General features: G+C 46.5%; 2 protein-coding genes across 6 annotated transcripts; one reads left to right on the top strand and one right to left on the bottom strand.

The window, feature by feature from the left end:
• Positions 1 to 467: 467 nt before the first annotated feature.
• LOC133488753 (dnaJ homolog subfamily C member 5-like) lies at positions 468 to 5,072 on the bottom strand. Of its 4 annotated transcripts, none has more exons than XM_061797052.1 (5): positions 4,943 to 5,072; positions 3,508 to 3,674; positions 3,304 to 3,425; positions 2,770 to 3,245; positions 468 to 700 (listed from the first exon to the last, which is right to left on the bottom strand). In XM_061797052.1, the coding sequence occupies exons 3-5, from the start codon at positions 3,408 to 3,410 to the stop codon at positions 603 to 605; spliced, it is 681 nt and encodes a 226-aa protein (XP_061653036.1). In that variant the 5' UTR covers positions 3,411 to 3,425; positions 3,508 to 3,674; positions 4,943 to 5,072; the 3' UTR covers positions 468 to 602. The 4 variants fall into 4 exon arrangements, with proteins under 4 accessions (XP_061653036.1, XP_061653037.1, XP_061653034.1 ...); XM_061797053.1 differs by lacking the exon at positions 4,943 to 5,072 and having other exon boundaries at positions 2,770 to 2,965; positions 3,032 to 3,245; positions 3,508 to 4,301; XM_061797050.1 differs by lacking the exon at positions 4,943 to 5,072 and having other exon boundaries at positions 3,508 to 4,301.
• dhx9 (DEAH (Asp-Glu-Ala-His) box helicase 9) lies at positions 4,979 to 26,308 on the top strand. 2 transcript variants are annotated; one of them, XR_009791726.1, is made up of 28 exons: positions 4,979 to 5,111; positions 5,259 to 5,399; positions 5,469 to 5,589; positions 6,083 to 6,222; positions 6,301 to 6,449; positions 7,140 to 7,186; positions 9,299 to 9,435; positions 10,522 to 10,611; positions 10,674 to 10,835; positions 11,556 to 11,633; positions 11,737 to 11,928; positions 13,559 to 13,700; positions 13,761 to 13,843; positions 13,915 to 14,071; positions 14,994 to 15,094; positions 15,152 to 15,365; positions 15,447 to 15,541; positions 18,297 to 18,370; positions 18,881 to 19,033; positions 19,099 to 19,259; positions 19,319 to 19,430; positions 19,498 to 19,659; positions 19,733 to 19,860; positions 21,458 to 21,687; positions 21,761 to 21,876; positions 23,619 to 23,819; positions 25,104 to 25,427; positions 25,860 to 25,962. XR_009791726.1 is itself a non-coding variant. In XM_061796983.1 (27 exons), exons 1-27 carry the CDS (start codon positions 5,007 to 5,009, stop codon positions 26,149 to 26,151), a joined length of 3,783 nt encoding a protein of 1,260 aa, XP_061652967.1. In that variant the 5' UTR covers positions 4,979 to 5,006; the 3' UTR covers positions 26,152 to 26,308. The 2 variants fall into 2 exon arrangements, 1 of the variants encoding a protein (XP_061652967.1); XM_061796983.1 differs by lacking the exon at positions 25,104 to 25,427 and having other exon boundaries at positions 25,860 to 26,308.

Here is a 26,308-nt window from a genome sequence, read left to right as displayed (position 1 = left end):
ACGAAGATGACGCCATCATCATAATCCCCGCTGAAAATCAGCAAACAATTGATGTTCATTAGAATTCCAGTGAAAAATGTATTGTTTTTTTTTTTTGTGATGTGATCTGGACAATAACATAGGACAACGCGTGGGGGTCTGCGAATACCGCGGGATACCTTTCCCCCGGAAAATCCACAAATAGGTGAATCCGTGAATGCCGGACTGTGAATATGCGGGGCTACACTGTATTGTGAGCTTTCTGCGGCAAATATCGATTACATTTGCTACGTTTTGGAAATACAGTAGTCAAGCTGGGTGACAAAATGGCACCCGCACGTTTTCTACAGCTTGGGCACTGCGAGCAGAGGAGAGCGCCCCCTCTTGTTCACTTACACACTTTACATACTTTTTCTTCAACAACTTTATTGCTTACATTGAAATTGATGTCATATAAGCACAAGAACAAGGAAATCAGAAACGCTGTGTTGGCCACGATGTAAAAATCCTCATGTGGTCATTAGAAAATGGCCAAGTCGCTATAGTGGATAGGGAGGGATTCCCTACACAGCCACAGAAGAAGAGGAAGCTGAGTTGGTGACAGGCGTGCGTTGATGACATCATCACGCGTAGGCGTCTCCATATCTGCGGCGTCCGTCCGAGATGAGTTGAGTTTTCTCGTTGGCGGCGGTCGGCTGCTCAACGACCGGCGCGGTCGCATCTGTGCACACAAACGTGCACGTGTGTGAAAACCGCTTCCTGTTTGACTTGCTACAGGAAGTAACACGTGAAACCAACTTCCTGTTCGACTCGCCACAGGAAGTAAAGTGAAAAGCACTTCACGTTTAACTTGCCACAGGAAGTAACACGTGAAAACCACTTCCTGTTTGACTCGATACGGGAAGTACCGTGAAAACCACTTCCTGTTTGACTCGCTACAGGAAGTAAAGTGAAACCCACTTCCTGTTAGACTCACCACAGGAAGTAACATGTGAAACCAACTTCGTGTTTGACTCGCCACAGGAAGTAATGTAAAAAGCACTTCCTGTTTAACTTGCCACAGGAAGTAACCTGAAAACAACTTCCTGTTTGACTCGCCACATGAAGTAACACAGGAAAACCACTTCCTGTTTGACTCGCCACAGGAATTAACACGTGAAAACTACTTCCTGTTTGACTCGCCACAGGAAGTAACATGTGAAACCAACTTCCTGTTTGACTCGCCACAGGAAGTAATGTGAAAAGCACTTCACGTTTAACTCGCCACAGGAAGTAACACATGAAAACCACTTCCTGTTTGACTCGCCACAGGAAGTAACACGTGAAACCAACTTCCTGTTTGACTCGCCACAGGAAGTAATGTGAAAAGCACTTCACGTTTAACTTGCCACAGGAAGTAACACGTGAAAACCACTTCCTGTTTGACTCGATACGGGAAGTACCGTGAAAACCACTTCCTGTTTGACTCGCTACCGGAAGTAAAGTGAAACCCACTTCCTGTTAGACTCACCACAGGAAGTAACATGTGAAACCAACTTCCTGTTTGACTCGCCACCGGAAGTAATGTAAAAAGCACTTCCTGTTTAACTTGCCACCGGAAGTAACACGTGAAAACCACTTCCTGTTTGACTCGCCACAGGAATTAACACGTGAAAACTACTTCCTGTTTGACTCACCACAGGAAGTAACACGTGAAACCAACTTCCTGTTTGACTCGCCACAGGAAGTAATGTGAAAAGCACTTCACGTTTAACTTGCCACAGGAAGTAACACATGAAAACCACTTCCTGTTTGACTCGCCACAGGAAGTAACACGTGAAACCAACTTCCTGTTTGACTCGCCACAGGAAGTAATGTGAAAAGCACTTCACGTTTAACTTGCCACAGGAAATAACACGTGAAAACCAACTTCCTGTTTGACTCGCCACAGGAAGTAATGTAAAAAGCACTTCCTGTTTGACTCGCCACATGAGGTAACACGTGAAAACCACTTCCTGTTTGACTCGCCACAGGAAGTAACAGCTGCACCTGGACTCAGTGGCGCCTCTATAGGCATCGAAGATGATGACTTTCTTATTCAAATCCCACTCGGGGATGTTGTGCACGTCAGTGTGGATGAATGGATATGTGGGTATGGATGGAGAGATGATGGATAGATGAATAAATGATGGATGGATGAATGGACTGCTGAACAAACGGCTGGATGAAGTGTCGAGTGAGTGATAACTTCTGTGATGAACTGGTGTTATCCAACCATCCATCCATTGTCTGAGCCGCTTCTCCACACGCGGGTCGCGGGCGTGCTGGAGCCCATCCCGGCGATCATCGGCCAGGAGGCGGGGTCCACCCTGAACTGGTTGCCAGCCAATTGCAGGGCACATAGAAACAAACAACCATTTGCACTCACATTCACACCTATGGGCAATTTAGAGTCTCCAATCAATGCATGTTTTTGGGATGTGGGAGGAAAGCGGAGTGCCCGGAGAAAAGCCACGCAGGCACGGGGAGAACATGCAAACACCACACAGGGGGTGCCGGGGATTGAACCCGGGTCCTCAGAACTGTGAGGCTGACGCTCTAACCAGTCGGCCACCGAGCCGCCTGAACTGGTGTTATGTAAATAAAATGACTTGACAGGAATGTGTGAATAAATGACTAATGCTGAAGGGCTGGTGGAATAGATGAATTGAAGGTTAGGCGGATGGATGGATGCACGTCCGGCTGTTCGGATGCACCGTCTAAATCAATGGCCTGAGGATGAATAGAATGCCCTTATGAGCGTTTGCTGACCTGCCGTCTCCCCATTGGGCAGGTGTCGTAGCTCCTCCCCCTCCCGGTCGTCCTCCCGCAGGTCGCCGTAGGGTGTCTCCGCCTCCGCGTCGGCGGGGAGCGTGGCCTTGAGGCGTCCGCAGCAGCAGTCGCAGCAGCAACACAAGCAGCAGCAGCAGTAAAACCCCGTCAGCAGCCCGCACAGCGCCAACAAAGCCTGAACAAGCAGCACGCGGTCACGTCCTGCGGGCCTCACTTCCTGCGGTCGGCCGCCGTGACCTACCTTGGCCCAGCAGGTGGTGAGCGCGAAGTAGGCGCTGACGTTGTCTTCTCCGAACTGCTGCGCCACGTACAGCCCCAGCGAGCCGTAAGCGTCGTAGATGTTCCTCTTGCCCGGGTCGGACAGGACGGCATGGGCCGCGTTCACCTCCTTGAACTTCTCCGCAGCCTCGGGGTTGTCCGGGTTCTTGTCCGGGTGGTAGCGCAGCGCCAGATTCCTGTCAGTGTGAACGCACTGTCAGGCGACACGCACGCACACGTGGGCGTGGCTCTCACCTGTACGACTTCTTGATGTCGTCGTGGCCGCATCCCGGTTCCGCGCCCAGGAGCGCGTAGAGAGACTCGCCCGACGCCGACATGGATCGCTGCCTGCCAAACGACATCCTGACACACGCACGCTGGCACACGAGACAAGAAAAGAGAGCAGAGAAGAGATGACATGAAAGAAAGGGAAGAAAAGAGAAATGGCAGGAGAGCTACCTGTGTGTCCTAGTCCAGGTTCTGGCGATGTGTCTCCTGGTCCCGGTTGCGGTAGCGTGTGAGCCCATGAAACATTCAGTTTCTGGTCTCAGATGTCCAGCAGTGCTATCACATTTCTCATCTTGTGACTGTTCCGTAGGCTTGTATTGATTTCATTGAACTGAAAGCTGAACGCATCAATGACACAATCAAAGATGTGGTGAGAAAACTGGTTTCCTTTCATTGAAACAGCGCAAACATCCATCCATTTTCTGTAGCGCTTCTCCTCACGCGGGTCGCGGGCCGCGGGCCGCGGGCGTGCTGGAGCCCATCCCAGCCATCATCGGGCAGGAGGCGGGGTACACCCCGAACTGGTCGCCAGCCAATCGCAGGGCACATACAAACAAACAACCAATTCTGACTACAGGCAATTTAGAGTTTCTAATTAACCTAGCATGCGTGTTTTGGGGGTTTGGGAGGAAACCGGAGTGCCCGGAGAAACGCCACGTAGACACGGGGAGAACATGCAAACTCCACACAGGCGGGGCCGGGGATCGAACCCCGGTCCCTAGAACTGTGAGGCAGACGCTCTAACCAGTCGTCCACCGTGCCTTACAGTGCAAACAGTAGCTTGTTATTTTGGAAAAAAAAGGTGAGCGTGTGATATTTCTCTGCGAGAAATGCTGCAACCAGAGGAAAAGGTAGGCAAAATGCCACAATTTAACATTAACAGGGCTTCCGGGGAAACAACGTATGACGTTATTAAATTCCTGAGAGAAACCGATTTGGATATCATAATCTATAATTTTGTCTTTTCTTTGTATTTTATTACACTCCAGTCCAGTTGGTGGCGTTAATGCACCGATGAGTTAGTTCGCCAACCGCCGGTACACCCAGAAGGAGAAGACGACGACGACGACGACGACGGCGGCGGCGCGACGCAGAAACAGAAGCAGAAAGAAGAAACATTTCCTCCTTACTCGCCGAGCAGCACTAAACGTAAGCAGTGAACGCTTGAGGAAACAATAAGAAGTCGACTGGTGACGTTTTACTATGAAAAGGCAGCAAGAGGAGCCCCGGGCAGGCTAGTTGCGAACACGCTAACGTTAGCGCCATTAGCTCATTCATCGACGCCGTTCAAGCGTGTGAGTTCAATCTAGAGCAAATCCATTTATGTGAAGAACTGCATGTTAAATGTTGAAAATTCGCGATAGCGTGCTATAAATGGATGTCTTATGGTCGAAGAAAAATATCAAATCAAGCTAAAATGCTAGATAGCCGCAGCAACAATTAGCAAGAAGATAATATCACGTTGTGGCCTACTATGTGACAGTTAATAGTCATAAATGAGACAGTATGTTTGCTTGGGATTGTTACTCTACGCCTTGAAACATTACTACTAATACTACTACGTGTTTTGTATCGACTAAATGTGTTGTTGTGCGACTCAACTGACGAAGAGTTGTCTGTCCTTGTGCAGTGTTGCTGGGAGACGAGAGGACGTTCCTCCCGTCTTCGCCATGGCGGACATCAAGAATTTCCTCTACGCCTGGTGCGGCAAAAAGAAGTTGACCCCTAACTACGACATCCGCCCCGCCGGCAACAAAAACCGATTCATGTGCGAGGTGTGTTCGTGTATTTGCACGATTCTGCTCGTTCTCCGTCCTGACGGACAAGTCGCGAGGAACCGCGCGCATCCGAGCGTCCTCCTCCCACGCCTCGTAATTCATTAACCAGCGCACGCTCATCTTTTGGAATCACGTGTGCCGCAGGTGCGCGTGGACGGCTTCAACTACACGGGGATGGGCAACTCCACCAACAAGAAGGACGCTCAGTCCAACGCCGCTCGAGACTTTGTCAACTTCCTGGTCCGAGCGGGCGAAATAAGCGCCGCCGAGGTTCCGGCCCTTGGCGTGAGTACGGCCGCGCATCCCGTCATAAGAACACGAACTGTATGTAGATGTGTATTTTTCTCTGGACAGGCGGGCGTGACCGAGCATGCGGCAGGCGGCGATCAGCCCGACGGAGAAGCCAAGGCCTCGTTTGGGAGTCTGCCGTCCGGCGGGCCGCTGCCGCCTCACCTAGTGGTGAAGGCGGAACAAGGTAACGTGCAAAATATGGCCTACAAATCAAATCGGCCTCTTTTTTTCTCTCAAAAAATCACATCACCATTTTAGAACTTGAAGAAAGAGCTAATGACTGACATTTTTTGTAGTGAGGCTGGATAATGCCATTATTGCATCTTGCATTGGTGATGTAAAAGTTTTATTTGAATCAAATATTCAGAAACACAAAACAAAACTTTCCTCAACATAAAATCTGAGTTTTTAGATCCAATCCGATCCTGTTTTTTTTTGTGCTGATAACGGAGCGATTTCAAATCTCAAAGATCGGATCGGTACACCCCCTACTGTCACCTACCGCAAGATGGAACCCACGAACCACCCTTTGACAATCTGTGCTCTAAACGATGGTCGATTAGTTGTCGATTGATTGCTGCAGCACAACGATCAGATCCATTTTTAATTACTGCTCGGCGGTAGTGGAGTCGAAGCAGCAAATCAGAAGTCTTCACTGTTATGTGTTTGTCTTGCAGAGGAGTTCGGGGCCGGTCCAGTTCAGGGGGTGACCGGACTGGGCTACTCGGGCGGCGGTGGCGGCAGAGGAGCTGACTGGGAGCGCGGCGCCAACCTAAAGGAATATTACGCCAGGCGGGACGAACAGGACGCTCAGGCGGTAGGGCAATGCTGACTTGCTCCACCTCGATAGCAATGCAACAAGCTGACCCGTTCGCTCGGGTTCTCTGACCCGCAGACTCTGGAGTCCGAGGAGGTGGACCTGAACGCCAGTCTCCACGGCAACTGGACTCTGGAGAACGCCAAGGCCCGTCTGAACCAGTTCTTCCAGAAGGAGAAGACCAGCGCTGAGTATAAATACAGCCAAGTGGGGCCGGACCACAACAGGTCTGCAGCAGAACCTCAGAGTACACGGTTCAGACGGACGAGCGGCATCTATACTCTGAAAACAAGAACGGGCCCTACGTAGTCCTTCAGGTTTTCACTGAAGTAGTTCTTCCTGAAGAAGTTCTTCCTGAGGTTCTTGCAAACCGCTTAATGAAGTTCTCACTGAAGTTCTTCTTAAGGTCTTCTGGAGCTCTTAGTCGAGTTATTTTAAAGTTCATCTGAAATTGTTATGAAGCTCTTGCAAATTTCTTCATGAAGTTCTTGTGAAGCGCTTACGGAAGTTCTAGCCTCAGTGGACCGGCCCTGTTCCGACCCACCAACCTTGCGATGCTGCTCGTCCGCTTCTGGTAACGTTTGACCTCGCTAGCTAGTGTGTGTTTTTCTGCCGGACGGCTGTGAGGTCACAGAGGTCAGCGGCCCGGCGTCATCAGAACCCTGAGAGAAGACACGAGAATGGCTTTAGAAGCGCTAAAGCCTTCTGGTGGCGTTTTGAGATCTGCTAAAGAGTTCTGATGACGCTGTCCCTGCAGGCCACGCCCCTGCCACTCAGGCCACGCCCCTGGGGCCTGCCCTTTAAAGCTCCAGTCCGGCAGAAAAACGCATAAAGTCAACGCGCGTCAGGTGAGTTGACTGACAGCTCGTCTGACACTTGACGCTCAACTCAATCTGTGTGTTTGTGTGTGCGTGCAGGAGTTTTATCGCCGAGATGCAGCTGTTCGTCAGACAACTCGGTCGCCGTAAGTCCTCACATTCTCTCTCGGCTGTGTTGGGAATCACTGACGCCTCCTCTACTCTCTAATTGCGATGTACCGTAGGCGTTTTGATACAGTGCACTATATGGTTGGCTAAAAAGTCCACTGCAAGCCAACAACCCTAATCACTATACCGTAACCCATTGTTTGATTCCAGAAACCAGGGTAAATGAAATCTGCAATTGTTGAGCAATTATTATGTTACTATATACTAGGGCTGCACAGTTAATCACATTTTAATTGTCATCGCGATTTTGGCTACCACGATTAAATGAGCCTGATCGTCTGCAAATTTTAAAAATAATTGTTTTTTTTTTAAATACATTTAACATGCGGGCAGTGCTGCATACAAAAAGAGCTTTATTTGTAGCGGTTCCCACAACCTAGTCAGCCAGCCATCAGGGGGCGAACGTATGGTCAAACCTTCATTAAGTGCAGGCGTCGCACTCCGGGGCCAACTTCTAAATAAGAGTCTTAAATGGCATTGATATGCAATGTGGTAATATACGAAGCTTTTATTTTGAAGTTGGTCCTCTCAACACATTGTCCGAGAGGCGGCGTGTCACGGTAAGACACGATCGTTTTAGCAGCTGCCTTGACTTCAGCTTTTTGGCTGGCCTGACTGCAGTAAAAAACAAACAAACCGCAGAAGTAAATAGACAACTGTCGAGTTCTTAGCAGTTTGTGACCGTGCACGACTGTCCAATGGTCAAGCAGAACAACGGAGTCCTTGACAACTCACTATATTGACAACAGGGATTTTCAAATAAAACGTCGGGGCGTACAGCCTAATGTTATTGCCTTTATGCATTAACTGTATTTGCTTCCAATAAGTTGCAATTCGTTATTGCACTTTTATTTATAATTAGCCCTTGGTAAAGTAGAATTTTTTTGGGGGTCCATTTTTTAATTTTCTATCATTTATTCTTACCGTATTTTTCGGACTATAAGTCACACTTTTTTTTCATGGTTTGGCTGGTCCTGCAATTTATATATTCAATTATATAATCTCACGTTCATTATTTTCACACTGACAACGGCGAGAGGGCGCTCTAGGCTTGTGTGCCAGTATCTGTTCCTCCTATTACGCCTGTACCACTAAAAATGTAAACATCAACTTATAAAGATAATTGATTTAAAGTGAGACCGAGAGTTTGGTAAATTTGTTATGGTTATCTAAATAATGTGTTAATTTTCCGTTAACATACGAGACACCTATTCAGCCTGTTGTTCTCTATTCTGTTATTACTATAACTAGCCTTTCAAGATTAAATGTCTGTTCTTGGTCTCTGATTTTATGAAATTCATTTCCCCCCAAAAATGTGATTTATAGTCCAGTCCTTCTCCATTACGCATTTTTGGGCTGGTGCGACTTGGACTCCGGAGCGACTTATTGTCCGGAAAATACGGTACTTTAAGATTCATTTTGCACTGAAAATTGTTACATATTGTTTTTTGAAAAGTAGTGCAATAAAAATAGATTTTTCCCTAACATGAGGAATAATCGTGATCACAGTTTCGATCAAAATAATCGTGATTCTTATTTTGGCTGATATCGTGCAGCCCTACTAATATACTGTAAAGTCCCCTCCAAGAGTATTGGAATGGCCGGAAAGTAACTTGAAATCGCTGCTGCACTTTCACTCGCTTTATTGAACATACGCTAAGCAAATAGACACAACATATTTCCACACGACCTGCCATTTGCCACAACTGACACCGAGACACTCAACACGCAAACTGGCTAACGGTTTAACAGCCAGCCAACTGTGCACTCTTATTCGCTGACCCCCACGTCACTCATCAGGCCCTGCCTTTTAAAGCCACACACATTCAAAGTCACACAAACTACAGTGTAGAATGTGGGGGTGGTGACCCCAAGTGGACAAAAAAAATAACTGCACCTCATGCATGTTGTATCGGTATTGTGCTTAAAGCTTTCATATGTATATAATAAAATAAACATGGTTGCTAATTCACAGATTTCGTTTCGAGAGCGCGACGCCTGCGATAAATGAGGGATTCCCAATACAGCCTTGATGTTTTGCTGAAGTCAAACAAAAGCGGTGCAGTGATATGTTTGTGTGCCCCCTGCAGGCGTGACGGCGCGTGAGCACGGCTCCAACAAGAAACTGGCGGCGCAGTCGTGCGCCTTGTCTCTGGTGCGCCAGCTGTACCACCTGGGCGTCATCGAGGCCTACTCGGGGGTCACCAGGAAGAAGGAAGGAGAAAGTGTACGCCGACACAAAGTCACCGCTCATCTGCGCCTGGCTGGGCCGTTCGCCCAAAATCGCTTCTTTTGACTTCATTTGTCGGGAAATTTTTCATGATCCGATGCGTGCCCACGCTGATGTGCACTAGTTACACCAACAACAGAGGAGGGCTAGTTTACAAAATCGCAGTTGGTATATAGAATTTCACAATCCGGTACATGCGCAACCAAGTTCTGGATTTGGCAAAACGAGTTGAAGCACTTCCCCACCGGCTCAGGTGGACGGACGGACGGCAAAGCAACTGTAAACGTGAAACGTCATGTCTTTTTTTATTTTTTTTAAACGCAGGCTTACTACAGCGCCACCAAAGATGACAATATTCGATGTTTATGTTTCGTTCGTGTGTGTGTGTATATATTTGCAGGAATAATGTATTTAACTTTTGTCCGAAGACACCAGCCATAAAGAAAACGAAATTTTAGCAAGTTTGTCGTCCAATCATGTCATCGAACCGTAGCAGTGCTGCACGATTAATAATCGTGTTTATTAATCACAAATATTCCTCATGTTCGGGAAAAATCTTTTTTATTGCACTACTTTTCATCAAGCTATGTCGACAGTTGCCAGTGCAAAATGACTCTTTAAATAAGAAGAAATGATTGCTGAATAAATGAAAAAATTCTACTTTACCGAGTGAATATGCTGTTCCAAAGTACAATCACGAATTGCAACTTAATTAAAGCAAATACTGTTTATGCATAAAATGAAATGACATTCAGCTGCAAGCGCCGACTTTTGATTTGGAAATGCCCGTCACCATAGTGAATTTTGTTGTTCTGCTTGACCATTGGTCAGTCGTGCACGGTCACAAACTGCAAAGAACTCGACAGTTGTCATTTCCCTCTCGATGTACTTTTTTCCTTGCGGTCAGGACAGCCGCGAGGACAATTGTTAATCGTGGTTTACCGTTACACGCCGTCTCTTCGCCAACAAGCTGAGAGGGCCAAGTTCAAACTAAAAGCTTCCAGAAGGGACGAAAGTGCAATTTGCTTCGAAGGACATCGTGGACCATCGAGTCCCCCTCTCACGTTTCGTTTTCGTCTCCAGCTTGAAGTCTTTGACGTGCCGGTCTCTCCGGACCTTCAGCAGCAGCTCGGCATCGTGGTCGAGGAGCTGGGAGTCCGGATCCCCCCGCCCGTGAGTCGCACAAACCTGCTCGGCGTGACTCGACACGTTCCTCACATCCGTTTCCCGTCCAGCCCGCAGATCCCGGCGAGACGGTGTCTCTGGTGGCCACCAAGATGGCGTCGTTCGAGCCGTCTCAGCGGCAGAGTGGCGCCGGCGTGGTGCCGTGGTCGCCCCCGCAGGTCAATTGGAACCCCTGGACCAGCAGCAACATAGACGAGGGCCCGCTGGCCTTTGTGAGTGATCTGCCGGGCGCCCTCAGTACCCTTCGTGTCCTGCTTCAGGGCCCCAATTCCAATGAAGTTGCGACGTTGTGTTAAACATAAATCAAAACAGAATACAATGATTTGCAAATCATGTTCAACCTAGATTTCATTGAATACACTACAAAGACAAGACATTTCATGTTCAAACTGATCAACTTGATTGTTTTTAGCAAATACATCATGAACTTTGAATTGTATGGCTGCAACACGTCTTTGTAGTGTATTCAATGAAATCTAGGTTGAACATGATTTGCAAATCTGTTTTGATTTATGTTTAACACAACGTCCCAACTTCATTGGAATTGGGGGTGTAGTACGCTCTGTCCTCCCCTCACGAGTAAGATGATTCAGTTAAACCTTACTTGTAAACTGCTGTGCTGCGCTCATAACAGAAGACCCAACTAATAGATGTGCGTCAATCACTAGTAGCCTGCAAGTAAATGAAAGCTGTTGGAGCATTTTTCGATGTCCAGCTTAGGGTCCATGTGCTCGTATGTTTTGTTGTCCTCACTAACAGGACAACGTTTGTAAACGTGTGGACTAGTACATGGACTTCAAGCTGGATATTGAAAAAAAATGCTCAAATGGCTTGCACTAGTAGAATATTGACGAAATGTTTCATGCTGCCTGGTTGTCGCCGCTGTCGTGCTCCCTAATGTTGCTTCCTGTTTGTTTGTTGGTTGGTTACAGTGCACCCCGGAGCAGATCAGTAAAGACCTTCAGGACGAGATGACGGATCGGCTGCGGCGCGACGACGACCTTCACAAGGTGTGACCCGGACCGGACCCTCTCGGGAATCACGGCCGTTAACGTTTTGTCGACTGAACGAGCGGGACGTGAACACAAATTGTGCGTGTCTGCGCGCGAGTAGATGCTGACGGATCGCGAGCAGCTGCCCGTCAAACAGTTTGAGGAGGAGATCATGTCCGCGGTGGACAGCAACCCGGTGGTGATCATCCGAGGAGCGACCGGCTGCGGGAAGACCACGCAGGTCCCGCAGTACATCCTGGACCGCTTCATCAGGGAGGGCCGAGCCTCAGACTGCAACATCGTCGTCACGCAGGTAACGCGGGATGTCACAATCTTCTTCTTCTCTCCTGCTCTCCTTTTCTTCTCTTCTCATCTTCTGCTTTCTGGCCCCGAGTTGAAAGTCAGTTGCACTGTCGCCTTGTGTAAGTGTACCGTGGAGGTGGCGTGGTGCGAGAATTTTGCTTCGACAAGACCACAGGATACTTGTTAGGAAGGGATTTGATGCGCATGTTGACTGCTGTTCTTGGCTGAGTTTGCGTTTCTTGGTCATTTTTTTGGTTTCCTTTGATTGATTGAACTGTTTATTTCAAACGTAAGAATGATATAATATCCATCCATCCATTCTCCAAACCGCTTGTCCTCACGCGGGTCGTGGGCGTGCTGGACCCTATCCCAGCTAACTCTGGGCGAGAGGCAGGGTTACACCCTGAACTGGTTGCCAGCCAATCGCAGGAATGATATCATAAAAAAGAACAAAATAGACACAAATAAAATACAAATCAAGTTAAATTATGTAAAAACTCACTCTTACCCCTATCTCAACTTTATGATCTAAGGAGCTTCCTGTAAACATCGATTTAGCGCTGTACTACTATAATCATTTTTTCTAATCAATAATAATGTTGTTGACATCATTCTGTAACATGTGTGGCGTACATTATCAAGTAATGGGTACAGTTAAGCTAATGCTTCTTTGTACTGTGGATAAGTGATATTCCTGCCAGTTGGGAGCGGTTGAAAGTAACTAAAAAGTTAATTTTGTCTAACTTGGTTACTTTTGAAATCAGGACAGTAACTAAGTTACTTTTAAGCTCAAGTAATCAGTAAAGTAACTAAGTTACTTTTTCAGGTTAACTGTGGCAACACTGGTGACCGCATAGCTCATTTTACACTTGAGACTACGTGAGTCCCGGGATGCACGTTATGGAAACAATGAGTCCCAGCCCTGGAACAATGAGTCCCTGCTGCTTCCCATCACGGAATACAGATACAGTAATCCTCCACTATATCACGCTTCTTGCTTCGCGATCCCGCTATAATTGCAGTTTTTATACTGTTTGTACAGTATTTTTGTTATCCATTGCTCTTCTTGCGCTCTCAATATATTTTTTTTAATGCCACTGATCTAATGATATTAGAGCATAATAAAGAATTGTACACATCTTACAAATGATATGTTCTCTCGTTTCGTAAATAAAAGTAGGGGTGCATTTCACAATAAGAGCAAGTAAATAAAAAGAGAGAGTTAATACGCGTAAAAAAAGGGCTTCCGAAAAATAAAAAGTGTGAATTTCCACTTTTCTGTTTGACACAACAGCGAAATCTCAGTTTTACATATTTCAATTTAACAACGCTTAACAGCGGAACGGTTTTAGGTTATGTTTGTTCAAAAGTTTTTGGGTTTCATAATGATGTTTCGCATAAATACACTGAATAAGTGCTCCCAGTGGGAACTTCCCAAGGAGAAATAAAAAAAAAAAATATATATATATATATATACATATATATATATATATATTGTAGATTTTGATTATGATTTGGTCCATGACCGTTTTTTCTGTCGAGATTAGTTTGAAACACTGGCGTAACATTTGTGGTTTTCACCTTGAGTTATTGTATAAATGCTTTTTAAAAAAGGAAATCTCATCTTCTGTCGTATTCAGCCGCGACGTATAAGCGCGGTGTCTGTGGCGGAGCGCGTGGCGATGGAGCGGGCCGAGGATCTGGGTCGGAGCTGCGGCTACAGCGTTCGCTTCGAGTCCATTCTGCCTCGCCCCCACGGGAGCATCCTTTTCTGCACGATCGGTACGTACGGCGGCCGCTTCCGCTCCGACAGAGCGGCGTGACATTCGCGCTCTTCTGCAGGCGTGCTCCTGAGAAAACTGGAGGCGGGGATCCGCGGCATCAGCCACGTCATCGTGGACGAGATCCATGAGAGAGACATCAACGTGAGGTCACCGTCCGCGGCCCCTCGCTCACCTTTCGCCTCGCTCACCTTTCGCACGCCGTGCGTCTACAGACGGACTTCCTGATGGTGGTCCTCAGAGACGTGGTCCGGGCCTTCCCGCAGAGCCGTGTCATCCTCATGTCGGCCACCATCGACACCAGCATGTTCCGCGAGTACTTCTTCAACTGCCCCATCATTGAGGTGTTTGGACGCACCTTCTCCGTGCAAGGTAGGACGGCGCCGCGATCCATTTTATACATTGGTTTGACTTTATTTGTCAGCACAATTCAAACGTGCACACAACAACGTAATTGCCGACAGACAGAAGCTAGTTGACAAAAACAGTAAGTGTTGACAACTTCGCCTCATGGTTGCTGCACGCAGATGCTTTTCCAGCCACTCCAGCGCCTATCTTTCAAGGAAGTGACGAGTGTGATTATTTCCCGCTAAGGATCATAAAACATGAGCAGAATCCTTTCCGCATTGTTTTGCAAGCCTCAAATATTTTGTCGAGGTCACCTTGCCTCACCTCCCAACTCTATATGAGGGGAAAAAAAGAGTTACAGACAGATTTACACAAGGGTCAGCTGATCCATGTCGTTTGACAGCTCGTTTTATGATTCTACATTGATGAACATTTCAAAACTAATTTATTAAGGACTACTTAATACTACTCTACTTGCACTACTGGTCAAACGTTTGGACAGTTTCTCGTTCAATAGCATGAGGAAGTGTGTCCAAACTTGACTGACTGATAGCGTACATGTTTTAACAAAAGGGACATTTTCCAAAAGGACAGACCAAATGTACTGTATATCTATGGAGGTTGATGCAAAGTAATACTTGATTGGGGGGGGGGGGGGGGGGGGGGGGAATGTTTTAAAGCTTGTTTGATATCAGGAGAAATGAAGCCAATCTAAGAAGAGAAATGAAAGAATAGCAGACCTTGTTTTGATTGTTGGCTTTTCCTATTAACAATTAGGGAAAATGCTGTAAATTGGATTTTTGTGGAAACAAATGGGCCGTTTTATTTTAAGGCCGTATTAGTTAGCCCTATAAAAAGGAGCGTGACTGGACCTCCGCAATGTGCGTTGTGAGGCAAAAAGTCCTTTGACATGTTTGAGCTGAAAGTTTTGTTTTGTTGTGTGCAGAGTACTTCTTGGAGGACTGCGTCCAGATGACCAACTTTGTGCCGCCCCCGCCGGACCGCAAGAAGAGAGACAAAGACGAGGAGGGCGGCGGAGACGAAGACGTAAGTACGCCGCGTGCGGCCGAGCTAACACGCGGCTGCTGATGTTTTCGCCCGCAGACCAACTGTAACGTGATGTGCGGGCCCGAGTACTCGGCGGAGACCAAGCGCTCCATGGCGCTGTTGAACGAGAAGGAGATGTCCTTCGAGCTGGTGGAGGCGCTGCTCAAGTACATCGAAACGCTGCAGGTTTCGGGTGCCGTCCTGGTCTTCCTGCCCGGCTGGAACCTCATCTACGCCATGCAGCGCCACCTGCAGTGCAACCCGCACTTCGGTACGTGGAAGTCTCACGCCGGCGTCATCAGAGCACGTGGAGGCGACACACCGTCACGCTGCGCTTGCGCTTTGTTTCCAGGAAGTAGCCGCTACCGGATCCTCCCGCTTCACTCGCAGGTACCCCGGGAGGAGCAGAGGCTCGTGTTTGAGCCCGTGCCGGACAACATCAGGAAGGTTGGTCACGGCGCACAAAACGTCTGCCATCTTACAAGCAATGTCGCAAGTGGCCGCCATCTTTGTGCAATTTTCTAAAAAACAAAACATGGAATGAGCACTTCAAAGGCCTTTAACAATCATTCAAAAGAAAACCCTTCTGATGAAAGTACGTGACCTTTTCTCCTGCCTAATGTTCCATTTGCACTATTTAATTTGAGTTTTTTAGGGCAAGTGACGGTTTGAAACGTCACGCTCATTTTGCCGTGTCCACTCCCTCAGAATTTGGCTCCATACAAGCTTACCGGTGCATATTTTTAACCGAAGCGCTTCCAGAGCTGTCAAATGTTACCGAACGTCCGTATTTTGTTGACTCGTTACCGATTGTTATTGGGGCTATTGGGGGGAAACAAATTACCGGCGCATCCACATTGAACAGCGGCTTGGTGCTCACTATTTTATTACGCCCCCGGCTGCCAAGCCGTGCAGGCGAAAGTTTTGTTTGCGTCCGATGGCGACGCATGATCTTTGCCTCCGAGCTAGCGAATAAGCTCCACTTCTTACAGGCGTCACGAAGAGACGACGAGGAGTGGATAGCCGAAGACGATGTCAAAGCCGTGCTCGTTGCTAAGCTATCGTTACCGGCGGTCGCAAAACATCGAAGCGAGTGATCTGGTGATACAGCACACTTGTCACATGGGTCTGGCTGGAACTGGCTTTTTGCAGAGAGTAAGCAAAATAACAGGCCAATTAATACGCCAATTGAAAGATATAAAGAATAAACGTCCACACAGGACACCGCATCTTAACTGGAAATAAATTGGTACGTCACTTCAGAAAGTGGCCAGGTTCAAAGTAGATCGTATTAGCATTAGTCATAAATATTTGTAATACAACAGATAAAATAACCTTTGTTAGTCCGACAGTGGGGAAATTTGCATCGTTTCAGCAGCACTTGTGGATATAGGAAATGTAAATATGAATTAGAAATAGAAACCAAAACTATTGTCCATATGTAAACTATCCAATTCAGTCTATCAACGTTATTTGTTTGTTTGCAAAATAGATTTTAATTTTGCCATTTGCGATCTGATTAATCTGATTTAATGGACTTTTTTTTTTTTTTATCAGGCTGGAAAACAGAATTGGCAAAGCGAATTAATCCATAGACACAAATATTTTTGATGGAATGTCGAAATCTCATATACTGGTGCAACCGCGTGCACCATTACAAGGTTCCTGTAATAAAAACATTCAAATGACAAATATTGAATGATTGTGATTATGACTGTCCCACAGTAATGTTCTTGACACAATTTTGAAGCTCTGGAAATTCAGACATATTAGGACAAAACTTTTATAGGGTGGTGACTCTGGGCTTCCCGGAGTAGCAGACCAAATAAGAGAGTCCAGGAGATGTTGACAAATCACCAATTTGTTCATTTTGACATTTTTGGACCAGATTTACTCCAGGCGATGTCACACAAAACCCGGTATTTTCCCGACTATAGCGCGCATCGGAATATAAGCCGCGCCCACTAAATTTGTAGAACTTTTTTTTTGACACATATTAGCCGCACCAGACTATACGTTGTGAAATTAGATATTTACACAGACAGATTTTGTAAATGTTTATTTACATACCTTAATTGTTTCCAAGCAGTGCCTGTAACACTGCAGTAAAGCGGCTCAAACAAAACAGAAAAGTCATTTTTTTATTCATCCTCCTCCTGTTCACTGAAGTCGTCGTCTTCAGATGCCTCAGATGTCATTTTCATCTCGAGACGGTTACCGCTGAAGTTGTGCTGTTCTCCTCACGGAGCAGTCCAGCCTTTCGAAATCCGTTTCACACTGCTCCACGCTTTTCGGATCCACTGGCAGACCTCCGAAAAGGATGATCTTCGCATGTGGCCAGTTTTTCGGAACGATTTCTCGCCGCTGCTCATCTAACCCTCGCACTCGCCTCGGAGTGGCGCTTTAAAAGCACGATAGACGGATCGATGGCTTTCAACTTAAAAGCGGCATCATATGCTTATACTTTCCATGATGAGGGTGTGGAAAAAAAAAAAAAAAAAAGTTTGCGTTCGTGCTGCGTTTTGCGTCGTGTGCGCCAAAAACTAGCGTCGTCCTCTTCTACACGCTGGAGGCATCTGCGCATGACCAAACCCTAGTGCATTATGGGAAACGGTCATGTTTTAAGCATTTAGCCTGGCATTACGTTCAAACGAGTTTGGCCTGTCTTGTTTCTGCACTTATTGCGCCCCCTGATAGCTGTTAGCGAAAAACAAATCTATATTTTAGCCGCATCGTTGCATAGGCCGCAGGGTTCAGAGCGTGGGAAAAAGTAGCGGCTTATAGTCCGGAAAATACGCTAATCGACTACACTACTTCAAAGCACTACTGTTCGTTTATACCACAATTGTGTATTTTGTTTAAATGTTCCCATAGTACCTGGATATTTCATATATATATATATATATATATATATATATATATATATATATATTTTTTTTTTTTGTCGTACAAAGGAGCCGTAGCCTGTACATACGTGTCGAAATGCTCCCCCATGTTGACATAGGTTTGTATACCATACTGTACTGTATATTCTGTATATCACGTATCTGCATCTGTTTATGTACAAATTTTTTCACAAATTACCACGAGTCTGTTATTTTTACAAAGATTGACCCATATAAAGGGTTGAAAATGTCTTTGTCTTTGTCAATGCAGTGTTAATGACAATAGTCTCATGTAATGTCGTGTCACCGCTTGACAGGTGATTTTGTCCACCAACATAGCAGAGACCAGCATCACCATCAATGACGTAGTCTACGTCATAGATTCCTGCAAGTAAGTTCTGTCCCTCCCGAGCCTCTATTTAGCGCCCCTTGTAGTCAGGTGGCCATTTTGTAGTGCTGTTGGAATGTGTACAGGTTGCCCTCAATGTATCCTACAATGCATCTTGCAAAATCTTTTTAACTATATAGTTCACTAAATAAAAATGGTTATGAATGATGGGGGATGAATATCGAATGCAGCGACTCCATAAGCGGGACACTAATTAGTTGCTCTACGCTGAGAACAAAGTGCCTGAAGGAGTACTGTCATATTGCCTGTCAACATGTTGCGCAACCACTTGTGTTCAACATAGACGCTAATTAGCGTTAGCTGAACTCGCAAGGTAAAACAAAAAAATCGTATCTCAAAAAACGCTGAAGTCGAGTCACTTCTATCGCAAAGCCCCACTGCAATATAAAATCTCCTTATGCTGATTCGAGAGTATGAAATTCCACGCACGGTGGCTTCGTTGGGAATCAAAAGATTGAGTGATGCTCTCGTCCGTGTCGTTTGTGCGTGTAGGCAGAAGGTGAAGCTGTTCACGTCTCACAACAACATGACTAACTACGCCACCGTGTGGGCCTCCAAGACCAACCTGGAGCAGAGGAAAGGGCGAGCCGGACGAGTCCGTGCCGGATTCTGTTTCCACCTCTGCAGCCGGGCGCGATTTGACAGGTACCAGCGCGCCCGCTACAAGGACCGCGTGACCCGGTAAGCCACTCTCCTGTTTGTATGCGTAGACTGGAGACCCACATGACTCCAGAGATCTTTCGGACTCCGCTGCATGAAGTTGCTCTGAGCATCAAGCTGCTGAGGCTCGGCGCCATTGGTCACTTTCTGTCTAAAGCCATCGAGCCGCCGCCGTTGGACGCAGTCATTGAGGCGGAACACACGCTTAGAGGTGAGAACCCGCGCACGCGCGATCGAGGCCACGCAAGAACTACGTGCGTTTGTGCACAGAACTGGACGCGCTGGACTCGAACGACGAGCTTACTCCGCTGGGGCGCATCCTGGCCCGCTTGCCCATCGAGCCTCGTCTGGGGAAGATGATGATCATGGGCTGCATTTTCCAGTCAGTGTCCTCCACTTCCCGTTGCTGCTGATTTGAGTCCTGTCCTGATGCGTGTGTGCATTTGTAGTGTGGGCGACGCCATGTGCACCATCTCTGCGGCGACATGCTTCCAAGAACCGTTCATCAATGAGGGAAAGCGTCTGGGCTTCGTCCACAGGAACTTCGCCGGCAGCCGCTTCTCGGACCACGTGGCGCTCTTGTGCGTCTTCCAGGCCTGGGACGACGTCAGGTGGGTGTGTCGCCGCTGCTGATCACGCGTGAGAGCGCGCCACCCATCGCCCCGCCCCCTCGCTCCGTTTCAGGATTAATGGCGAGGACGCAGAAAGTCGTTTCTGCGAACACAAACGTCTCAACATGGCCACCCTGAGGATGACCTGGGAGGCCAAAGTCCAGCTGAAGGAGATCTTGGTCAACTCTGGATTTCCCGAAGGTACCCGAATAGCGCTGCACCCGATACTGGTACTAGAAAAAGCATCGCCGTACTTTGCCGTCGAAAGTGAAACCATACCAACCGTACGAAACAATGTCAATAGTGGTGGAATTGGAATGTTAGCTTTGGAAGAAATCAAATGCACTCAAATTTGTCAAAGCTTTTTCCACACCATTGCACACGGGGGTACTGCATTTCCAACGGCAATCAGTGGCTTTGCGATGTTTGTTTCTTGGACACAACTGGCACCTCTTTCTCTTCTGCTGGCCCTGTGTGCTTCTTTCCTGTGGCCGGATTGCAGCAGTTCTTGTCGCGCCACACCTCTCCGTTGCTTCAGTGACGTAGGATAGGCTCCGGCATGCCCGCGACCCTAGTGAGGATAAGCGGTGCGGAAAACGGATGGATGGATGTTTTCGTCCACCATCTTGCTCTGGCAGCAAAAGAGCCTTTCCCTTTTTCCCCACATAGCTGATCGTGGTCATGCTGCCATTGAACCCAAATTCAGTGACAGGAGCTACTGTTAGCTAACACAAAACTGTGTTACCTACCTAAAATACAATACTGTTAGCTAACAACAAAGTAGGCTAATCTGATCACTATTTTGATCACACATTATAATCTGTCAATGATGCGCGCTTGAGTTTTGAAGCAGGGTAACAATCCAAAACACACCAGCAATCTGAATGGCTTAAAAAAACCCAATGCTTTTGGAGTGGCCTCGTCAAAGTCCAGACTTCAATCCGATTGAAATGCAGCAGCAGGACCTTAAAAGGCCATTCACGCTTGAAAAGCCTCCATTTTTGCTGAATTCAAACAATTCTGAAAGGACGAGTGGGCCCAAATATTTCCACAGAGATGTGAAAGACTCAGTGTTATCAAAAACGCTTGATCTCAACCACGTATTAGGTTTAGGGAGCCAGTTTTTTTTTTCCCTTAATGAATGAAAGTATTAAGTTCACTTAGGTTGTATTTGTTTATTTATATTTGTTTGAAGATCTTAAATGTTAAAGTCGGGAAACTATGCAAAAATATAAGAACTTGAGAAGGGGGCCAATACCTTTGCACGGCAGGCACCTGTACATAAACGTGTGTTTTGTAGACAGAAAGCACGCTTTGAGGTGCCACAAAAGCAGTTCTGCTTGAAATTGATCTTTTCGCAGAAAGGTAATTTTCTCAGTTTTTGAACTGGGAACAGGTTTTTGGTTGGTTATGTTCTACGGCTGATTACTAAAGAACAAAAAAAGGTGGAAATAAACCTTGTTTCTTTTTCGAATGAAGAGAGTCGAGTCTTTGTTTTGGTGGGTTCCCTGAGAACACAATATTCTGTTGGCCTTGAAAGATCAGTCATAATCCTATAAAATGGCTGGCACTGAGGAGTTGGCTGCTGTGAAAACAGCTGGCACTGAATGAGGTGTTAAATCAATAAAAACCTTTAATAATAACAATCTTTTGAATTGATGAAATAAAAAAAATGGTCTCCGCTTTTACCGTTTTCGTTTTTACCACGGTATTGTTTCAGCATCGTTATCGAGATACGTAATGCCGGTATATCACGAGAGTCCTAATTTTGGTATTGTGCTTGTGCGTGTCCCGTCAGAGAGTCTGATGACGCAGATGTTCACGGCGATGGGACCGGACAACAACTTGGACGTGGTGGTGTCTCTGCTGACCTACGGCGCTTATCCCAACGTTTGTTTCCACAAGGAGAAGAGGAAGATCCTCACCACAGAGGGACGGAACGCCCTCATCCACAAATCCTCCGTCAACTGCCCCTTCACCAGCCACGACCTCGTCTACCCTTCGCCCTTCTTCGTCTTCAGCGAGAAGGTAATGCCCGCGCTCAAAGCAGCTATTAGCGTGAAGTTTGTTTCTGAATGACACGTTGTTGTGGCATTGTCAGATCCGCACGCGAGCTATCTCTGCTAAAGGGATGACCTTGGTCAGCGCGCTGCAGCTTCTGCTCTTCGCCTGCAAGGTGGTCTCCTCCAACGGAGAAGTGGTGGAGCTTGACGACTGGTGAGAGGAAACACGGCTGCCTATATCCGCTATGTAGTGAAGTGGCCATTTTGTTCACTGCAAACACGAAAAAGGAATTGATCTTATTTCTAGTGAAAACATCCTTCTGTACTTATTTTAATAGTGATGACTTTTTTCTAATTTTTTAGAAAGACATAAAGACGAGTACAAGATCTTATTGTAAGAATATAAAGTCCATTCATACTACAAGGATCTCGTTTAGATGTTTTACGCAGTGATGCGTAAAACCTGATCAGTCTACGTCGACAGACGCTCAGCATTGCTTACCTAGGTGTGTGTGTGTGTGTTGTTGTAGTGCTTCAGCAAATCATTATCCACGAAAAGTACAAGTCCTGTCTTGGTCCCAGCCAATCCGAGGTAGAGGAGGGGCCGGTTATTGTTCTACAAATACAGCAGAGACTTTGTTTCTGGACTCGATACATTTTCCGTGTTGTGGTAACACCCGGCGCGCTGGCAGAACGACTTTGGATCTGTAGATTCGCACAACTGGGACACTTTGGGGAAAGTTAACGATTTACGTTTGCTAGCCCAGGAGCTAACTAGCAAGCGGGCTAAGGAGCTGAACAGCTCACTCTGGCTCGCGTGATCGTGGCGTTTTAAAACGGGTCACTAGCTGGCGGAGCGCAGTCTGCGTACGCACCCAGAAACAGTCCTATACGGACCCACACCGTAGCCAAAGAACAGTCGAACATGGAGAAAGTTCAGAAAATGACAGAGAAAGCAAGAGAGCATTTGGAACTAACGACCAGTGTCATTTTTGTTTGTATTTCTCAGTGGGAAGTTCCCACTGGGAGCACTTATTAAAAGTGTATATTTGTGAAACGCCATTTTGAACCAAAACAAAGGCTTTGAACAAACAGAACCTTTAAAACGATTCAGTTGTTAAGTTTTGTTAAATTGAAATATGGAAAATTGTTTTTTCTACTGTTGTCGATGCCAAACAGAAAATGGGAACTTCTGACTTTATTTTTCTTAAGTTAAGCTCTTTATTTGCACACCTATAGCTTTCTCTTATTTACTTGCCCTTATTGTGAAATGCAGCCCTACTTTTATTTAGTAAATGAAAGAACCTTGCACAGTTGTGCTCATATGTTTGATTACCAGGGCAGAATTTGTAAGATGTGTGCAATTCTTTATTATGCTCTCAAATCATTATTTCATCTGTCCATTCTCTCAACTGCTTATCCTCACTAGGTTTGCGTTTGTGCAATGTCATAAAAAAAGCAACAATACTATTGTTTATCATGTAAGTCTTTGAGAAAATGTATTGTTCTAAAAAAAAAATTTGCTATCGTGACAGGCCTAAACATTGAAAATATTGAGAGAGCAAGAGTAATGGACAACACAAATATTGTACAAACAGTACAAGAGAGTAAGAACTGCAATACAAATCTGCAATATAGCGGGACCGGGAAGCAAGAACCGTGACATCGCGTCGGATGACTGTATCTGTATTCCGTGATGATAAATTGCAGGGTTAGGACTCATTGTTTCCATGACGTGCACTCACAGTCTCAAGTGTAAAATGATCTGTGTATTAGTTGCATTGGCAGGATGTCACTTAAGTTCATATGTGAGTCAAGGCAGATGAGTGAGTACTTTTGGTAGTAGCGTATCTAGGTCCACTGTATAAAAATCCCTATGTAGGGATTAGGGAATGAGTGCACGATTCCCAACGCCTTGGCTGGCCAATCACGTGACTGGTGGTGTGATGCGTGCAGGATCAAGCTGCGGATCCCTCACGATACGGCGGGCCACATCCTGGCTCTCCGGGCGGCGCTGGAGGCGCTGGTGGTGGAAGTGAGCAAAGACCCCGAGTACATCTCCCATATGGACCAGAGCAACCAGCGGCTGCTTAACCTCATCAGACATCTTTCCAAGCCTTCTGCCGCAGGGATCAATCTGGCTGCTGCCAACCACAGGTGAGCGTGTTGGCGAGCCAGCCAGGGCGAGGCCATTCATTGAAGTTTAAAGGGAAACTAAACCCCCCAAAATGTAAAGCAAGAATACATTTTATGTGCCCGCACTAGTCGAAACACAGTACTCTTATTATTATTGCGTTTATTGAATAAGAATTAAACAGGATAATTAATCAACGTAAGGGGGGCAGGGAGAGCATCTTTGGCAAAATCATTGGCGAGCTAGCACAGTATTATACGATTTCTATCAATGATGGTGTCATTTAATTTTTTTGTTTTCTTTTTGCAAAGGGCGCCGAGACTTCAAGGAGTGGATGCGGTTTAAAGTGACGAGTAGCGCGATAATCTGGGACAATGTTGATTGTGCAAATGTTGCAGATAGTCCTCAGTCAGTGTGCAAGTGGTGCAGATGCTACTCTAGTGTGAGTGGCCAGTATTGGTCAACAACAGATATGCAAATAGTGCAGCGTGGCGAGACTAGTGCAGTGAGTGCACGAGTAATGTAGAATTGACCCCACAGAAATGTGACAACAAACTCAAGTCAAAAAATTGCCAGCATGTTGCAATGGAATTGAAGGTTAGCTGTTTAAGAAGTTGATGGCAAGAGGGAAGAAGCTGTTGGAATGTCTGCTAGTTCTATTTTATATATCAGACAAATGTAACCCAAATGAACTTAAAATGCTGTTTTTAAACGGTAATTTCATTTATTAAGTTACCTGGCCCTGTGTGGAAAAAGTAATTACCCCGCTTGTTAAACCATGAATTGTGGCTTATAACTTTTGGTTAATTTTCACTGATCACACCCAAGCCTGATTACCTCGAGACCTGTTCAATCACGCAAATACTTGAACAGAACCTATCTGACAAAATGAAGTAGGAAAAAAGATCTGCTGCACTTAAGGTTCCGAGGAGCGCAGCAACCTCCGTAATCCTTAGACATTTGGGACGACCAGGACTCTTCTTAGAACAAACTGAGCATTCGGGGAGAAGAGCCTTGGTGAGAGTGGTCAAGAAGTGAAAGATCACTGTGGCTGAGCTCCAGAGATTACAGTGAGGAGGTGGCAGAAACCTCTCCTCCTCAGTGCCAGACACATTTAAAGCCCGCATAGTTTGCCAAAAATCACAGAAATTGGATTCTCCAAGATAGAACTTTTCGGCGTGCCTTCAAAGCAATGTGTGTGGCGAAAAGCAGGCACTGCTCATCATCTGCTCGATACAATCCCAACAGTGAAGCATGGTGATGGCAGCATCTTGCTGTGTTTTTTTGTTTCTTTGCTGCGGGGACAGGACGACTGGTTGCCATTTAAGGAAAGACGACGGGGAGATCCTGAACTCAAACCTCCTGAGCGCTCAGGACCTCAGACTGGGTCCAAGGCTCGCCTTCCAACTAGACAATGACCCTCAGCACACAGCTAAAATAACGGCGCTGCTTCAGAACACATTTAGAGGACTGTTGTTGAATGGCCCAGCCAGATCCCTGACTTAAACCCAATGGAGCATTTCTGGAGAGTCCTGAAAATCGACGTCCGTCCGGCCTGACAGAACAGGAGAGAATCTCCAAATCCAGTTCATTATTCCCAAGACGACTCATGGCTGTATTAGCTCAAAAAGGTGCTGCTACTTAATACTGTGCAAATGGTGTAAAAACTTTTGAATGATATTTCAGTTGGGTTTTTTTTTCATCTGCAAAAGTCTCTACAATTCATTTTCTGCTGTCAATATGGGGTGCTGTGTTTTTTCCATTCAGGGGGGGAAAAAAATGGAACTTAATGGTAAATTATTTTAGCAAATAATTGAAACATGACAGAGTGAAAAATTGAAGGGTGGTCAATTTATGTGGACGATAGCGACAGACAAAATTGTCATAAAAACGATTTTTAAAAAAAACCAAAACAACAACAAACATCATTCATGCGTGCTTTGTCCACTGTAACAAACATTTGACATCTTGGGTTGAGTTCCCCTTTAACAGCCGCTTTCGTCTGCCTGCATCTTTGAACAATATATCTTTTTTTTTTTTCATCTTAAATCTCATCTCTGCAGGATGGGTGATGGCCCTCGCCCCCCCAAGATGGCACGCCTTGATGGAGGAGGTGGAAGAGGCTACCAGGGCGGAAGAGGGGGGTACAGAGGAGGTGGGGGTGGGTACAGAGGGGGCGGTGGGGGAGGTTACAGAGGGGGGGGCGGCTACCGTGGAGGCGGAGGGGGCTACGGAGGCGGCGGAGGTGGCTATCGGGGCGGAAGAGGAGGGTATGGCGGAGGAGGAGGCTACAGAGGAAGTGGAGGCTACGGGGGAGGAGGAAGGGGGGGCCGAGAAGGCTACGGAGGTTACTAAGTGGAAACGTTTGGTTGTTTTGTCTACTGGTTTTTTCTTTAATAAATCAACAAATAATTTTGTCACGTCGGCCTCCTTTATTCCCTTCATAGAACGTTGACCTTTGACCCCAATCTAAGCGAGCTGTGCCGAACGGCCTCCCGGTCGTCGACTTCCC

This window comes from Phyllopteryx taeniolatus, chromosome 14, assembly GCF_024500385.1.
Source record: "Phyllopteryx taeniolatus isolate TA_2022b chromosome 14, UOR_Ptae_1.2, whole genome shotgun sequence".
Lineage (NCBI taxonomy): Eukaryota > Metazoa > Chordata > Actinopteri > Syngnathiformes > Syngnathidae > Phyllopteryx > Phyllopteryx taeniolatus.
The sequence above is the reverse complement of the archived record's forward strand: the minus strand, read 5'-3'. Positions and strand labels throughout refer to the sequence as shown.